This window comes from Colletotrichum aenigma, assembly GCF_013390185.1.
Source record: "Colletotrichum aenigma strain Cg56 chromosome Unknown KSG_Cg56_contig04, whole genome shotgun sequence".
NCBI lineage: Eukaryota > Fungi > Ascomycota > Sordariomycetes > Glomerellales > Glomerellaceae > Colletotrichum > Colletotrichum aenigma.
The window spans coordinates 3,811,430-3,829,585 of NW_023500910.1; the positions used below are offsets into that span (position 1 = coordinate 3,811,430).

General features: G+C 52.5%; 3 protein-coding genes across 3 annotated transcripts; all 3 read right to left on the reverse strand.

Moving 5' to 3' along the window:
* Positions 1-2,757: 2,757 nt before the first annotated feature.
* On the reverse strand, positions 2,758-5,397 carry ANK3-3 (Ankyrin-3; the record flags this gene model as incomplete). The annotated part of the gene is made up of 1 exon (XM_037322129.1): positions 2,758-5,397. One exon carries the CDS (start codon positions 5,395-5,397, stop codon positions 2,758-2,760), a length of 2,640 nt encoding a protein of 879 aa, XP_037179138.1.
* Positions 5,398-6,194: 797 nt separating this feature from the next.
* Positions 6,195-8,290, reverse strand: CGCA056_v006881 (uncharacterized protein; the record flags this gene model as incomplete). The annotated part of the gene is made up of 3 exons (XM_037322130.1): positions 6,195-6,198; positions 6,297-7,023; positions 7,075-8,290. 3 exons carry the CDS (start codon positions 8,288-8,290, stop codon positions 6,195-6,197), a joined length of 1,947 nt encoding a protein of 648 aa, XP_037179137.1.
* Positions 8,291-11,805: 3,515 nt separating this feature from the next.
* KLC-2 (Kinesin light chain) lies at positions 11,806-15,266 on the reverse strand (the record flags this gene model as incomplete). The annotated part of the gene is made up of 3 exons (XM_037322131.1): positions 11,806-13,324; positions 13,377-13,657; positions 14,259-15,266. 3 exons carry the CDS (start codon positions 15,264-15,266, stop codon positions 11,806-11,808), a joined length of 2,808 nt encoding a protein of 935 aa, XP_037179140.1.
* Between the last annotated feature and the right edge of the window lie 2,890 nt (positions 15,267-18,156).

An 18,156-nucleotide genomic window follows, 5' to 3' on the forward strand; every position in this document is an offset into this window, starting at 1 on the left:
TCAGGGAAGTTGAGCCTCCAGTCACCATTAATAAGGGAAAGATTCTGGTGTGCCGACCTGTTTGTGAAGATTGCCGCAGTTTTCTGAAGCATGTTAAATCCACGCTTCATTTAGAGCTTACGCTATTCCACCGCTGCCTCGACAATGGATGTAAGGCATGTCGGTCATAGTCTACTTTCCAAACTGTGCAACTGAGCGATATCTCCCTAAGGAGTTGAAATGGTTATCTAAACAGACATTATCTACCACCAGGAGTAGTAATATGGTCCATATGTAGAATGACATTTACTAGGAAATGACCAGAGAATTTTAACTTACGCATCTTCGTGATATACTACATCGACCCAGCCGGGTGAAATTTGCATACCGGCTACCTGGCTGTTGTTCCTAATGACAGGTCGAACACATCTCTAGTAAAGCATGGTCAAACGCAAGTCGAACGATGGACGGAACATACACCGAATATGTCGGAATAACACGTCGGAGTCTAGCTGTGGCAAGTGGTGTGGCGGTCCGTGGCTGACGGCCATAACCTGGCCTCACTTCACCCGTTTGAGACTCTTCCCTTCTACACACATCAAGCCAACCAATCCATACAGTTATTCGTCAAAGTACGCGATATCGCTGTATTCACCCTGCGAAACCAACAGAATAACAGATAGGCCAGTAATGTCGCTCTTGTTTCTTAGTCTATCGCACTGCAATACATATGTGCGTGGTTCCCTCCCACGTAATAGACTATCGATCGGGTGGGTTTCCTGGCCCCAATAAGACGCCGTGTCCCCAAGCTGCCAATGGCTGCCGTGTCCATGTCCCGCGGGCTTCCTCGTCCTTCATGCCATGTACACTTCTCGTGTGTTCTCCCCTGTCCCGTTACCTCGTCAACTTCATGACTGTGAGGTTGTGCGTTCACCTTGCGTGCCCTGCATTCATGTAGCCTGGATCTAACGGACGAGACTCGATGGGTCCGTGTTGTGGCTACTGGCTGGGACTATTGCTGCGATGTTGGGGAGCTCAGGTAAACCTCCCTGAGGACAGTGGGAGACTTGGGCCACACGGGCTGGTCATTCGAGAGGATGCCTGGGGGGGGGGGGGGGGTATTGCCAGTCCGCGGTTTATGCTTTAAGTGGTCCCCACCGTAGATATGGTGAGGGATGACGTTTAGGTTCCTATCCTTTCTGGAGGTGAGTACAGCAACCCGTGGGGGAAGTGATTGTTAATGGCGCCGATCCGGGTGGGAGGGGGCCCATGAGATGCCGCCGCGTGGCTGTTAGGCATGGGCTTGATGGGCGTGGCAGAGTACTTTGACTAGCGCGGATAGTCCTCAAACATGCGGTCCGTCGTCAGGATCAAGGTGCGGTATAGATAATGGTATAGATACCGGGCGGGTATCACACATGACGTGTAGAAAGACGTTAATCAATATTTACCTTTGGGTTGGTGCGGGGGAGGCATCCACACCAGCCGTAGAGGGACAACTTCCGGATATCAACTGGATGGTGAAAGCTGGGCTTCTTGGAACTTGGAAGCGCAGGGCTCATGCAAGGGAAACCAGATGTAGATCTAGAGGTTGGCGGCCTTGGTGAAGTTGGGCTGTTTGTTGCTGCGGAAAACAGCGTTGTATAGGCGGGCGAGGTCGGCCAGGCCAGTGAACTGTTATAAATTTAGGAGCTGGCATTTGGCGGGTTGCTGAACACAAAGGTGTTACAAACTGCCCTGGAAGGAGAGACCTTCAGACGTTGCTCCTTCTCAGTAGCGGTGGTGTTGAGGAGATTAATGAAGGTTTCGAGGGTGCTGTGGCCGGGATCACTATGGGGAAGGATGCCAGGCTTGACCAGTATAGGGCGGACAGAACAGAGTCTTGTCTCTTCGAGCGGGGTTTGATCAGCTGAGAGCTTGTGATTTGCGGGAGTAGTTGTAGACATCTTCCCCGAGAGGCGGTTGAAGATTGCTGAGGAAGCTGTTCCTTTGGATGCTCCCCTAGCGGTCGGGGGCGGTCAGTCGTCGCCTGTAAAGGAGGGATCAGCTGGTTTGGCTGGGGAATGAAGATAGTTTTGCGGAATGGAAGGAAAGGTCGGCAGTCTTCTCCTGCTGGTGACGTAGGGCCTCTAGAGGGTATGAATAGGAATCAGACATTCATGAGGAAATCAACAGGATCGCATACCCAAATATAGAGGAAGGTGAGACATTCACACGACAACAGTCAAAGAAAAAATAAACCAGCATCTTATAATACATATGAGTCATAGAAAAGTCCCCTTAGACCAAAGAAATCGTACCCTAAGTCATAGGTAATATCAACCATAAACTGGTCCAACTCATGCAGCAACATGAACCAGAACGCCTGAAAACATAACCCATCCATATAATCATAATGGGAAAGACGCCTCATCTGAAGGAGAATATCCACAACCTCCTTCTTAGATCTCCACACAGCCCGCATAAATGGGCTAAACCCATCGTGGTCTCTAATATTAATATCAGCATCATTGGCGTTGGCGAGTAACAACACCACCCCACATGCCCTTTGATAGAAGCCCAGGATAGTGCGGTCCAGCCAGTAATATCGCTAGAGTTAATATCTGCCCTCCCTATATCAATGAGCATTTTGATAATAGCCTTATTACCAAATGAAGCTACCCACAATAGTGGTGTTTAGCCGGAGATATCTTTCGAGTTGATATCGACCTTGGCTGTGTTGAGGAGTATCTTGACCACGGCCTCATGACCATACTCAGCTGCCCAAGATAGTGATGTTCAGCCGGAGGTATCTTTTGAGTCGACTTCTGCTCTGTTGTTGAAAAGCATCTGGACGATCTCTTGGTGGCCTCCCTCTGAAGCGGCTTGGAGAGCGTTGCCATAGTGGCCACCCTGAGCGTTGATATCTGCTCCGTTGCTGAGGAGCATCTGGGCGGTCTCTTGGTGGCCTTCTGCTGAAGCGGCTTGGAGAGCGTTGCCGTACTTACCACCCTGAGCGTTGATATCTGCTCCGTTGTTCAGGAGCATCTGGACGATCTCTTGGTGGCCTTCTGCTGAAGCAGCTTGGAGAGCGTTGCCATACTCACCACCCTGAGCGTTAATATTTGCTCTGTTGTTCAGGAGCATCTGGGTGGTCTCTTGGTCGCCTCTTGCTGAAGCAGCTTGGAGAGCGTTGCCATAGAAGCCACCCTGAGCGTTAACATTTGCTCTGTTGTTCAGGAGCATCTGGACGATCTTTTGGTCGCCTCTTGCTGAAGCAGCTTGGAGAGCGTTGCCATACTCACCACCCTGAGCGTTGATATCTGCTCCGTTGTTCAGGAGCATCTGGACGATCTTTTGGTCGCCTCCCCATGAAGCAGCTTGGAGAGCGTTGCCATAGTGGCCACCCTGAGCGTTGACATCTGCTCCGTTCCTGAGGAGCATCCGGGTGGTCTCTTGGTCGCCTCTTGCTGAAGCGGCTTGGAGAGCGTTGCCATAGAAGCCACCCTGAGCGTTAACATTTGCTCTGTTGTTCAGGAGCATCTGGGTGGTCTCTTGGTCGCCTCTTGCTGAAGCAGCTTGGAGAGCGTTGCCATACTCACCACCCTGAGCGTTGATATCTGCTCCGTTGTTCAGGAGCATCTGGACGATCTTTTGGTCGCCTCCCCATGAAGCAGCTTGGAGAGCGTTGCCATACTTACCACCCTGAGCGTTGACATCTGCTCCGTTGCTGAGGAGCATCTGGACGATCTTTTGGTCGCCTCCCCATGAAGCAGCTTGGAGAGCGTTGCCATACTCACCACCCTGAGCGTTGATATCTGCTCCGTTGTTCAGGAGCATCTGGACGATCTTTTGGTCGCCTCCCCATGAAGCAGCTTGGAGAGCGTTGCCATACTCACCACCCTGAGCGTTAATATTTGCTCTGTTGTTCAGGAGCATCTGGGTGGTCTCTTGGTCGCCTCTTGCTGAAGCGGCTTGGAGAGCGTTGCCATAGAAGCCACCCTGAGCGTTAACATTTGCTCTGTTGTTCAGGAGCATCTGGGTGGTCTCTTGGTCGCCTCTTGCTGAAGCGGCTTGGAGAGCGTTGCCATAGAAGCCACCCTGAGCGTTAACATTTGCTCTGTTGTTCAGGAGCATCTGGGTGGTCTCTTGGTCGCCTCTTGCTGAAGCAGCTTGGAGAGCGTTGCCATACTCACCACCCTGAGCGTTGATATCTGCTCCGTTGTTCAGGAGCATCTGGACGATCTTTTGGTCGCCTCCCCATGAAGCAGCTTGGAGAGCGTTGCCATACTTACCACCCTGAGCGTTGACATCTGCTCCGTTGCTGAGGAGCATCTGGGCGGTCTCTTGGTGGCCTTCTGCTGAAGCAGCTTGGAGAGCGTTGCCATACTCACCACCCTGAGCGTTGACATCTGCTCCGTTGCTGAGGAGCATCTGGGCGGTCTCTTGGTGGCCTTCTGCTGAAGCGGCTTGGAGAGCGTTGCCATAGAGGCCAGCCTGAGCGTTGACATCTGCTCCGTTGCTGAGGAGCATCTGGGCGGTCTCTTGGTGGCCTTTTGCTGAAGCGGCTTGGAGAGCGTTGCCATACTCACCAGCCTGAGCGTTAATATCTGCTCCGTTGTTCAGGAGTATCTGGGCGGTCTCTTGGTCGCCTTCTGCTGAAGCGGCTTGGAGAGCGTTGCCATAGTGGCCACCCTGAGCGTTAATATCTGCTCCGTTGCTGAGGAGCATCTGGATGATCTCTTGGTGGCCTTCTGCTGAAGCGGCTTGGAGAGCGTTGCTATAGAGGCCACCCTGAGCGTTGACATCTGCTCCGTTGCTGAGGAGCATCTGGGCGGTCTCTTGGTGGCCTTCTGCTGAAGCGGCTTGGAGAGCGTTGCCATAGAGGCCAGCCTGAGCGTTGACATCTGCTCCGTTGTTCAGGAGTATCTGGGCGGTCTCTTGGTGGCCTTTTGCTGAAGCGGCTTGGAGAGCGTTGCCATACTCACCAGCCTGAGCGTTAATATCTGCTCCGTTGTTCAGGAGTATCTGGGCGGTCTCTTGGTGGCCTTCTGCTGAAGCAGCTTGGAGAGCGTTGCCATACTTACCACCCTGAGCGTTGATATCTGCTCCGTTGTTCAGGAGCATCTGGATGATCTCTTGGTGGCCTTCTGCTGAAGCGGCTTGGAGAGCGTTGCCATAGTGGCCACCCTGAGCGTTAATATCTGCTCCGTTGCTGAGGAGCATCTGGATGATCTCTTGGTGGCCTTCTGCTGAAGCAGCTTGGAGAGCGTTGCCATAGAAGCCACCCTGAGCGTTGACATCTGCTCCGTTGCTGAGGAGCATCTGGGCGGTCTCTTGGTGGCCTTCTGCTGAAGCGGCTTGGAGAGCGTTGCCGTACCAGCCACCCTGAGCGTTAACATCTGCTCCGCTCTTTAATAGGTCTTCTACTGCAGACATAATCCCTCCACACGCTATATAGTATAGTACTTCAGTCTTATCTCTCTGAGAACCTTCATGTCCTTTTTCCCATGGTTTGTCTGGCTTATAGAGCCGGTAGGACATTTGTGGAGAGTCCTCATCTAAACAAAACTCTCTAATAAGCTCATGGACCCTGCCCTTCTCGGCTTGAATAGCATGGCTCATCCAGTATCGTGCAGCATATTGTGCAAGTGGGTATAATATTCTGACCCATTCTGACGAAAAGCTGTGGTCCAGCTCCAAAAGGTATGCAAGGCAGACCTCTGTAATAGAGGCTCTAGCCTGTGCCGCCGTGAAGGTCCTGGAGATATCCTGCTGTAGTCGGTTGGATATGAGGTATTCCTTCACCGAGAAATGCGCGAGCTGAAGCTCCTTCACTCCATTATCTCCGCTTTCACCTTGAGTAACAACAGCTACTAGACTTGAGCAGTAGATGGAGATTTCGTCCGGTTGTGGCATTCTGTTTTTGGCGTCAAACCGGGGCGTTTTTTCGGTGTCTACAGCAATTACGTCGACAGCTTCTTCAACCCGTAGTGGCCGTTCGGAAAAGGCAAGAAACTGCAAAAGTCGCATCGCCTCCAGTATGTATTGATCTGGAATCCCATTTAGGACCCTCTCATACGTTTCGTCTAGCGTTCTTGGCAGCGAGTGCAGTGTTCGGCTAAGGCTTTGCTGACTGGGACATTTTTCGAGAGCTTCGAGTTGGCATGAAACCCAGCGAAACCTATCTAACTTAGCAATAGGAGTTAAGGGTGTTGGTCTTATCTCACATTCCGTTAGCTTTCTCCATCAGATGGCTTTCGATCTCGTATTGAACTTCTTCATTTGATCGCCATCTTTTAAACCCTTCATAGTTTCTCACTGTTCCGTGAACATACGCACGTATATCTTCCGTGACAAGGTCGCTCTGGAGAATGATTTGATCGTCCACAAATCTTTCTAATGCTGATTTAATATCGTGTTCAGGGCGACTTGTGATAAGAAGGTGGATGTTTAACTGTGGTGAGTGTAAAACGCGTTCAATCCAATGTAGTAATCCTTCGTTCCTTGGGCCTGTCCTCGTCTGGCATTCGTCGAGTGCATCCAGGACGATCCATACTTCGCCGATCTGTTGAACCATGGCCTCAAAGGTTGTGCTCAGTATGTCGATACTCGGCTGTCGTGATGGACTTTTGCAAGAGGAGTACAGTGAGTCCAGAGGCGCTTGAACATTCTGGCTGTTGCAGTACAGCTGAGCGATCAGTGACCGAATTGCCTTTTCAAGCGACTGCTTGCTAGTGTCGGTGAAGTCGAAATAGAAGTAGAGAAAGCTTTCAGCATAAGGCTCAGTGTTACGGAGGTCCTTGACGACGATGGAACTCATGATTGTCTTCCCACAGCCGGGGATACCGTAAAGCCACAGAGAGGACTTTTGCGTTGTTTTCCATTTTGAGTATTCTTGGCTATCAAGGAACCATTGACCTGTGCCTTCATGGCGTTGTTGCAAGGCCTTGTTGTCATTTGTTGATGGATCCGGCGGGGACAGCCAATTCATGATTTCCTGGAAATGTAGGTCCTGTTGCATTTCTTTTGTGGCTAATCGGATTTGGAAAACATCCTCACGTACTGTAAGGAATATAAGTAATGAAGCTTTCAATGTGATTATGAAATACTAACACTGCATGATTTCATCGGCTCTTAAGGATCCTTCTACATCATCGCCGTCGATCACTTCCAGTAGTTCCTTTGCGAAAGCGGCGGCTGTTGCTGCGGAATAGTTCTGCCAGCGATCGTTCTTGTGGGTGTCTGCATAGTCGCAGATTCCTCTGATCACAAGGCAGGGGAAATTATCCATCAGACCAGCTGCCTCCATCTCAAAGCAAATGCACTTGTCTCCAAGTCGTCGTACTATGTCGTCCCGAGAAACACCGTCCTTTACGACCGAGTTGCCGGAAGCAATGAGGCCATAGTGAACTACGGGATCGGTGGATCGTCGTTGTCGTCGGCCTATTTCCTTCCCAGGATCGCAATGCTCACAGGCTCTCGTCTGGCCGAGCTCTTGAAGGGTTGCATCTGATGGTGGGATTGTCCTCGTAATGTTGGATGTGGCCGGGGTTCTCACAGAGGCGAAGACCAGCCAGAAGAATGACCAAACCCAGGCCAGCGCCAACTGAAAATAAAGCTTATTGACATCACGCGGAACTGTTCCCGCCGAAGACACTGCGCTTTGCCGGTCCGGGTTTTGAACATGTACTGAGGATGCTTCGAATAGCCGGTCGTTTTGCGCCCCTTGGTGAACAAACGCAGCGTCATCTGGTTCTGCTTCTGCCAACAGGGGATGGCGTTGGAGCATATCATCTAGGATGCCGCGTACTCGAGGTCCTCCGAGTCTTCGTTTGGCCTTGAGTGTTGCCAATCCTTTGAGAAGGACCTCAGGCGGAGGAGCAAGAGAACCGACACGCTTGAAATGGCCGTCGCTTTCCAACTTCCCTACATCGTACTGCACGACTCCCGGGCTTGCCCCAGTCGGCTGGCTGACGACAACGTCGCCGAGGCGGATGTCGATGTTGTCGGCTAGCCTGGGAATGCCGGCGCCAATACCGACCATGAGGCCGAACCGAAGGTGTGGAAGAGAGCTGATCATGCTCCATGCGGTCGTGGCTGCGGACACGGTGCCGTACTTTCCAGCAGCTAGCGAGGCGATGACGATGTTGTGGTCTCCGATCCGGCCCCAGATATAGTTGTTTGTGTCTTTTGGGTGTTTTCTGAAGTTTTCCGGCTTTTGGTGCTCTTCATCAAGCACAGCCTGCGCTGCGGTGAGCTCCTTGTCAAGAGCGGTGATCCACCCGATGGTGTACATCTGAGGGTTCGGAAGTCGCTTCAAGGATGCCATTATGCTCTCGTGGAAGGGGAGCACTTTGATGGTAGCTGAGGCTTGATGAATGGCGATACTGGTCTCAAAAGATGTTTTCAGGACGTCCTCTATGTGGGCACTAGGGCACAGCCTTACCCTTGATCTCAGAGCAGCAGGCTTTGGTAAGGCGTTTTATCGCCAATGCTGACGTGTGATAGCGGTTATGCGCGTCGCGGAGAACAGCAGCTAGTGGCGTCGCCAAGGCAGAGACCACACGCCGTTTGACACGCCCCCTCTTCAGGGAGGAAACAAGCCTGGCAGCCCTGCTCAAACTAGTTTACAGCTACCATTTTTCCATTACCATTTCACAGACCTTAGCATCTCATTATAAGGTCCTCGCTGGGGAGCTGCAGTACGAGATGACTTGAGAATGAATTGCTGCTGCAGGCTCTGTAGTCCACCTGCTGAGATGGCGGCCGTCGTGTTCACTGCAGAGCCTTGACAACACCAGCTAACAACGGATCCTCGATGTGGGTGGGGAAGGGTGTGCAACCACTGCTAACGCTCGGCGGCGCTCCACAAAAGAGTTGAGTGGGTCTTCTGGAGACCGCCCACTGGCAAGTCTCTCCAAACAGGGCGGCTATGGTGCTGTCAGCCCACAGGTCACTCTACACAGAAGCCAGTCATCATCGCACAAACTGCGCTAATGCAAGCTGTCGTCGAGACATGCATTATAGTTAAGCCAGTTAAGCTGAACAGTGGCTGATAAGTAATTAGATGCTATATATTCAGGTAACAATGCATATGCCGGTGAGACTTCTAGGCAAAATTCACCTATCCCAGCTCTTGAGTAAATTTTGGATGGTGAAGACTCGCTCACCGAAGGAGGGCACCAATTGCACTGCTTCTCCGACACCCCAAGAGAAGATCTGCCTTGCTGCTTCGCATCCTCGTCAGCCACTCTTTGCCAGTTGGCAGGCTGTTCTCGACGGTCCCCCCAAGACCCCAGTAAGAAGCTCTTTGGATGGTTTTCCAAGGCGAAATGGCCCGTACTACTGCGGAGGGGTAATAGCCTGCATCTGCACCCAATCGCCTTCGGGTCCTGCCACCACTTTCAGCGATCGCATTAAGCGCCGTCCATTGCAGCATATGCACCATTGCCAGTGAGGCCGGGTTATGGCCGTCAGCCACGGACCGCCACACCACTTGCCACAGCTAGATTTCGACGTCGACGTGTTATTCCGACACTTTTTTGACGTAGTTGAGTTGGCAAAAAAGGCCGATAATATCAGAAAAAAACCATGTATTTTTTACTACTAGTAAACGCCTGAGAATCACGGCTTGCCGCGTCGACGTCTCCCGAGCCTACCTCACGAGGGGAGGAGATGGCCTCTCCGAGTCGACTAATCCCCCGCTCGATACGCCCACCGAATTTGTCGAACTGGTGACTCCTCTCCTCGCCCTGCCTCGTCAAGCAGCGGCGTACTGGCTCTGCCGATGAGGCTACGTCGGGTGCGGTGTCACTCGCGATAGGATTTTCGTTGGGGTCGGTGCGATTCGACCGCTTCCTCTTCTGGCGTCTAGAGGGCTCGCCGATGGCCACCCCAACTTCATCCGCCTCATCCTCGTCGTTAGAGGTGATCTCGATGGCGTTGGCACCGCTTGCCTCGACGATATACTGGCCCGTCGACACCTCATCCGGCCACAAGACTCTCATCTCGTCGATAAACGGGAAGCCCTTCTCTCTGATGGCCCGCAGGTAAGGGTTCTTGGCGATCAAGTCCTGCCAGCAATCTTCTGACGTATATATCATACCAGAGTCGTTGTCGTAGCCTACGTCCGAGCGGAGGAGGCACTTGACCTTGCGCCAATCACACGACAATGACTTGTACTTGTTGGCGAGAGTCTTGAAGTGTATCCCGGCGGCTCTGGAAACTCTGCCTGCATCTGCGGCAGTATATTACCCATCGCTCGATTGAGGTTCGAGCCTCGATTATTAGGAAATACACCCTCGTTGACCTGCTCCTGAACCAAGATCAGGAACAGCCGCAAGGCCTCGCGTGGCCAGGCGACCCTCGACGACGACGACGAGGGTCCCTGTTGACTTGAGCGGGGGGCGCGGCGTCGAAACGGCGGCGGCGGGGGCATCCCTGCATCTACATCCCCTGCGGCGTTGCGAATACCATAGCCATCGTCGTCAACTTCTGTGTTCGTCCAGAGCTCTAATGACCACACCTGGACGTCCATAGTCGAATGTATCGGCGCTGACGGCAGCCATCTCTCGCCCCTGGTCATCTTCAAGGGCAAGACGATTCAGCATCAATGGTTCCCCGAGGATCTCTCAGAATTCGACCCATGGCACTTCGTATCGACTGTGAATGGTCGGACGTCCAACAGCATCGGCGTCGACTGGCTGGAGAACATATTCATACCGGAGACGGCAGCAGCGGCGAAGAGACTGCGTTCCAAGCGTCTACTCATCATAGACGGCCATTGAAGCCACGTCAGCGACGACTTCATGTGGTAATGTCACATTAATGACATATACTTAGCCTGCCTACCTGCCCATTCATCTCACATCACGCAGCCCCTCGATGTGTTGGTGTTTGCGCCTCTTAAGTGGTCCTATAGGACCTATCTCACAGAACGGAACTACCTCCTCAACTCTGCGCCGATCAGCAAGCAGAACTTCTTGCGATGCTATTCGCATGCGCGTCGGCATGCCCTGCAACCACATGCCATCAAATCAGGATGGAAGGCAACGGGGATGTGGCCTGTCAACGTCCCGAAGCCTCTCATGAGCCAGTTCATCTATACCCCCGCCCCAACCGACGTTCCGCGCGTCCCGGCATGGCATTCAAGACCTACGAACGATAAACAGACCCCAGAAGGCATCACAATCAAAACACTGAAGAAATCAGCTAATTTGCACCAGATGCGATGGCTTTTCGGTGACAGGTTGAGGTCGACGGCATGGGGAGATCGTCCCGTCGACCCCACGGTGCGGATCCTCTTCTTCAAGAAGCTGGGGAAGACCCTAGACCTCAATAATATGGCTGCAGCAGATGACCAGCAAGTCATCCAATCTCTGGAGGCCCAGCTAGAGAAATACAAGCCTATCAAACGTGGCAAGGTCAAGCCGAAGCCAAATGCACGCTTCGTGGCAATCGAAGACATTCAGAAGAAGAAATGGGAAGTGCAAAAATGTCCCACCAAGTCAAAAATAGTATCAATCGATAGCGAATCTTCTGATGATGAGGGAGGCATATCATCATGCATCATCCTTGCGAAGCCATGGAGAAATTCCATAGAACGTAAAAATATAATCATGGCGTTAGGGGGTCAAAAGCATGCAAAAGTGGTGATCCGAGGTGGGGAGTGATCCATCACTTGGGTGGGGTTCTTACTTCTACATACCCGACGTAAGCCCGATCATCCAGTTCATTTGCCTCTTCAAGACGCCCTTGCTTCTGGACGAGGTAAACTAGGCAATAAACGCTTGTGAGGGTGTTGGGATGCTCTTTGCCTAGAACCTTCTCATAGCCGTCTAGTGCCTATCGATTCATCTGCTCTGCCTCTTCGTACTTTCCCTGGTATCGTAGCACTAAAGCAAGATTGCTGACGCTTGTGAGGGTGTCGGGATGCTCTTTGCCTAGAGCCTTCTCATAGCCGTCTAGTGCCTGTCGATTCATCTGCTCTGCCTCTTCGTACTTTCCCTGGTATTGTAGCACGCTAGCAAGAATGGCGATACTCAAAAGCGTGTCCGTACCCTGGACGCCGAGAACCTTCTGCCTTACTTCAACCGCCTCTTGTAGCGCTCTGTTTGCCACTTCATACAGACCAATACTCCATTTATACCATCCTACACTTGTGAGCAAGTGAGCCCAATCCTTAGCGTCTTCCTCGTTTTTAGGCTTCTTCTTGATCAGCAGCTCGACATGCGGGTCTAGCTCTCGACACTTGGCCCAGTTTTCGTAATTCCCACTCGGGAACTCTCTTGACATGACCTGCAGGAACTTCCGCCTCCATATCCGTGTGTCAGACGATGAAAGCGAGTTTCTCGTGCAGAACTGTACGAGTGCGTGTATCTCCAACACGCCCTTGTGTGCAGTTACTGTCACCAGGGAGAACTTGCGGAGCATGCTGAGATCATCGTCAAACTCATCATCCTCGCTATCATCGTTACCACTATTACTGTTAGTGTCCTGACCACTTCGGAACTTATCCTTAAAATTGGCCTCCTTATTTTCCCTTCCGCGCTGGTAACTCCTGATTACCCAGTCTGGAATTCCCTGTGGATTAAAGAAGCTCATAAATACCAACAAGTCGGCCGCCGATTGCCTCTCCTGACGAATCTTGTCAAACGTGATCCGCCATGTCGTAATAATCGAGTTAGAGGCGCTTAGGTCGCGTCGATCATCACCCATATCTCTATTGAGGAGACCAGCCTTCTTCTTCTCGCTCCTCTGAAACTCAGTTAAGTATGTAGACAGAGACACAAGAGGCGCTTCTCGGAGAATATACGCTGCTGCCTGTGTGATGGCCAGAGGCATATACTCGAGCGCTTGAACCAAGTAAGGCGCAACGTCTCCATTATAATGCTCCCGCAGTTTGTGTTGGAGCAGCTGCAGTGCCTCAGATTCGTCCATTGCCTGAATTGATGAGATACTCCACTGACTGCCCACCAGTCGTGCAGCCACTTCCTTGCTCCGCGATGTAACGAGAATCATCCCGTTGCTGCTTTGTGGTAGGAAGGAGATGGGCGGCCGTTGTGCTGTGGGGTTGATGGGCGTACTTTGACCGCGGTCGGGTGTCGAATAGAAGATACTTATGTCATCGGCATTATCGACAACTATCAGCCATGGTCCGTTCTCCTCGGTGCTCAGCCAGCGGTACACCAGCTGCATCACATCGACATTGGGATCAGAGCGGCCAGGAAGCTGCAGCCTCTCCGCGATATCACGATATGCCTCCTCGAATCGCGCATTGGTGCTCGCATGCACCCAAAATACGTATGTGTTTGGCGAGCGTTGCCGTATTTCGTGCGCGTAGTGAATGGCCAGCTGTGATTTCCTGCGGTTATTAGAGGAGATGACATGACATAGACGCACAGAGGAGCACGTACCCGATGCCGCCCAGCCCTACGAGGGCGGCCCGACTTGCTGGTTGAGCACATTTACCGCGCAGCCAGGCGGTGATGGCAGGCCGTTCGACGAAGTCAGGGTCCAGTCGAAAGGGGACGGTCGAGAACGGCTGGCGGGGTTTCGATTGACCATTATCAGCGAAATAGAAGTTGTTCGTCCCACAGTGCGCCGCGTGCGGGGCGGCTACAACGTTTCGTCCGTGGATCTCTCCGTTGAAGATGGATTCAGCCATGACACTGGTGTACGTCGGTTGCGGATCGTTCTGATAGATGGTGATGAGTAGGAAATGTTGTTTCTGGTGACTATTCGCACACAGGTTGCGGGGAAAACAGTCGCATAATGCTGAGGCCTCCGAGACCCACACAAGGCTTACCTGCAGCAGTGTCACAAGAGTGTGTATGAGGCAGTCAACATAGAGGATTATTGAATGAGCGTGTATATTGATCAATCCATGATGATAATGATGATGATAAAAGAAGGAAAAGTCGGTGTGTTCTCGCTGGAATCCGACATCGGAATATTCGGAGATATAGGTGTTATATGCATACCTTGGATATGCAATCCTTGTGCCTGACATATCCATATTCGGATAGCCTTATCTGACAAGCAGGCTGTATCATACGCCGACTCCCATTCGGTTGATTGATGTTGCGCTGCCTGATTGCCCGGATTTGGCTGTGCAGCTGTGTCTTCTCCAATAGGTCTAATCAACGGTGCATTCAGCGAGATCTACTAGTGTTACATACTATAGTAGGGCAGAATAATAACTTTATCTATATTCTTTATAGAAAACGTAAGAGTAGATGTAGTTAAGAAAAGCTTATGTTCGCTGTGCCCCCTGAGGTGGACATCCCCGCAATTACATTATGCCCGGAAATCGGCCCATTAAAAACAGGACCTCCCTGTCCTGGCGCTGGGACAGGTGGGCTTGTAGATGGCATAGTCCTCGGGAGAATCTCTGACAGGACAGCCTTTGCATACGCAGCCGCCATCGCGGCGGCATACGGCTGCCATTCCTTATTCTTGTGCTCATCTCCGTAATCACAAACGCCGCGAATAACGCCAACAGGAATGCGGTTCATGGTGCCGGCCGCCTCCATTTCGAGCCCAATGACGTTATACATGTCCCTCAGCTCGTTCCTCTTCCGGGCGTTCTTCACCAGCTTCTCCCCGGAGCCTATTGGACCGTACCACACTCGAGTGCGCCGGGAATCTGGCCGCTGCCGCCGCTCTACTCGCCTCTCCCCGCCATGCTCGTCGGCCTCGTAGAGCGTGTCATAGTCCTGGCCGGGGTCGGCAAACGTACCCGTGGCGTGTTCCTGGTCCTTCACGTTCTGGTAGTAGGGGAGAAAGATGTCGGCGTCGTTCGGCGCGTTGAGCTTGATGCTGCCAATGGCAGACCTGACGACGGTCTCTGTGGTAGCTAGCACGTGTCCGAAGCGAAGGAGCTGGAAGCCGTCTGGCCCCGTTTCCTTGCCCAAGTCGTAGGCCACCAGCCCGGCGCTGTCGCCGTCGGGGAGAGCGACCAGAACGTCGCCAAGACGAATATCGCGCGGCGGGGTCCGCGAGAGATTCGGAAGGCCGGCGGCGACCCCGACCAGCAGCCCAAACCACAGGCTGGGGAAGAACTTCTTGACCTGACTGGCGAGCGCAGCGGCTGAGCCAGTGCCGTATTCCTGGCCGGCAGGCAGAGTTGCGATGACAATGCTATGCCCGCACATGTCGCCAGCGTGGAACACGTAGTCGTCGCCGCGACATAGGGGAAATCGGCCGCGGTGTCGTCGGTCAAGCATGCGCAAGGCCGCCTGGGCCTCGATCTCGAGAGGGGCGATCCATACCACAGAGTAGATGTCGGGATCCAGCTCGGTCATTGGGCGAAGTTGGTTTATGGTCGGTTATCTGTTGTTTTGGGTGGAAGGCGTTGCGAGGCCGGCATCATCTGACCGAGCGGCGGCAGAGAAGTTGACCAAGATGCAAGCGACTCTGCTAGGCTGTAACTTCTGCATAACGCTTTCTATCCGATTGTGCGGGATCGCATACTATAGGTGTCAGATAAGACTATCCGAATATGGATATGTCAGGCACAAGGATTGCATATCCAGAGTATGCATATAACACCTATATCTCCGAATATTCCGATGTCGGATTCCAGGAAGAACACAAGAACTTTTCTTTCTACCAACATCACCATCATCATCATCATCATGGATTGATCAATATATACGCTCATTCAATTATCCTCTATTTTGACTGCCTCATACACACTCTTGTGACAATAGGTGTGCGAGAGGTTAGTGATAGTAGAATGTGTCATTCCAGGTACCTTTGTTCTCTCTAGTTATGTAAGAATAGCACTTAGGCTGTTGGCGCTAACTCATGCTTATGGTTAAAAGACGTTGCCCCGAGCTGAAGAGCGGGGTGATTTGGAGATTATAGCCGGCGGAGTTAGACGGTGAGATCCTGAGAGCTGTACATCGCAGTAATGAATATTATGCTGTAGGTTTTTCTGGTGTTGTTAAAAGAGCTGACCAGGCGGGCGTCTCGTCGCCTAAATCAAGCTAAACAGAGCGTGTAAGCATGCCTGCCTCTGCTAGTTGACAGCGTAAGTGTACAAATGAGCATATACAGTACTATTGCTTTTTTATTGATTATTGATCGTTGCTGCGTGATGCGTCCCGCCCCTGTCTATCGCTGTGCGAGGCCTCATACAGAAGCTGTCGATGAGGCATAGTGCAGATGCAGGACACACTACATGAAAATGCAGCCGGCGGCTGAGCTGTGCTGCCATCATTACTGGGCGCCACAACAGTGACTGCATTGTGGCTCACATGGTCCTGAGGCTACCGGAGCGGCAAACCTGAGTTTGTTAGGTACCATAAGGCTGAAGGGTCGTGGTCTCACCCTTCTTTTTCCTTCTTCTACCCAGCTTTATTGCAACGCCAAAGTGTGATGCCCCTGCCAATGTCGGCCTCGTTCAGGGCCCTAACCTGCTTCGCACGCTATGACAGGCGCTAGAACCAGTCCCAACTTAATCTATCTAGACCCACGGGGGGCTCATACGACTGACTGCATTGCCCGTGGCGATGCGATGCTGGATGCTGCTTCGTGGTCGACACCCTCCTAAAATACTCCGGGGCTGTTAGCGTTGGCGGGCGTTCTAAACAGGGCTCGGTACGGATCGCCTGCTAGCTTCCTCCGCAGGTATCTTCCTCGTGCCCGAGCGCGTAGAGGCCACACTGGCCACCCCTGCACATAAGCAAGGCGCCAGGCAGGCAAGACGCAAGTTTGCGTCGCTTCCTGGCTTCTCAACGAGGCGCACAAAGATGTGTACCGCCGCCCGTGGCTGCCGTGATTTCTCCATCGTCACCATAGGCCTATCTACAACCTGAGCAAAGCGGCATGTATGTATCTGCTATACCGCCGTGATGGTGTCTCTCATAATCATGACCTGGCCGTCGTGGACTCTGTGGTTAGCTGCAACTGTCCTACTGCGCTTCAAACCGCAACGGAACCACCTAACTTGAAATCTCGCGGACGCGTTTTGCTTCAACCAAATATGCAAGGCGTTTGGCATCTCGGCACATTTAAAGCGTCTTTTCCAGATGGCCGTATACCATCACTGGCCGGCCAGGTAGACTGGGAAACAGATGGGCTAAATGAATACGCTCGGACAAGGGATGGTAGACTGTGGCGAGTGGCACTTGAAGTGAACCCTTAGCGACTCTTGTGTTTTCCGAATAACGGGTTGCTTTTGTATTTTCAGAAGGTATAACACCAATAGATCTCCTTTTGTTATTCATAACGTGAAAGACTTGTGCATGATTTCTGCGTCGTAAACCATGAGTGTCCTAAGCCATAACTGTCGTTCGTCGCTACGGCTACAGCTTGGCTGGTGAGTTGCTGGCTGCGCCAGTGCCCCACTCAAAAATTTGGGGCCAATCGATAAGCGTCGATAAGCGGAAGTACATGCGGCCCGAGCTTATTCCCAGCGTCTTAGACCCCCGGGTTTAAGAGTAGCCCGCTAGAGTCCCCTACCCTACAGGGGCCGCCTTTCTAAAGCCACTTACACGGGGCGTATTAATAGGCTACGCTTAGTAACTAATGTCACTTTGTGGGTTTGTGGGACTGAAGTGTGAGCCATTTCTCTCTCGCACCTAAAGGGATAACGTCGATCTGGCGTGCTCCCGGTCGGAGGCGGAATTGGGCAGCAGGCCACCAACGTCGGTGACGAGAGTAATCGGATGGCGGAACTCGAAGCCGGAGTACACAAACCAGACAGCAGATGTCAGGTTTTCGGAATCCCCTCAAGGCTTGGGGCGCAACGCCAGACGACAACACTATATTATCCGTCTCTCACTGCCTGCCCACCACACCTCTCCAATCTCCATCATCAACCTCCACTTCGCGGCCAATGGAGAACAAGACTGCCATTACCATTGTCGTCACTCCCCCCTCCCCCGTTGCGGATCAAGTGATTTCGCCAGAGAAAGATGCCCTCGTCCGTAGCCGACAGCCTGAGCAGTGAGCTCTCTGACGAGACGTACACATGGGCTGGATCGCCGTCGGATTCTTCGCCGCCAGCGTACAGCTCTAGCCTGACGCTCAATCGTGACCCTGGAGACCGTAGCCCCGACCCAGAGCCGGAGGCTCTCGAGCGTGTTGTGCGAGCCATCGTGCATGGAGACACCACCATGGCCCTCGGCCTCATGGAAAGCGGCATCCCCATCTCAGGATCTCTCCTAATTGAGCAGCTGCGAGCCC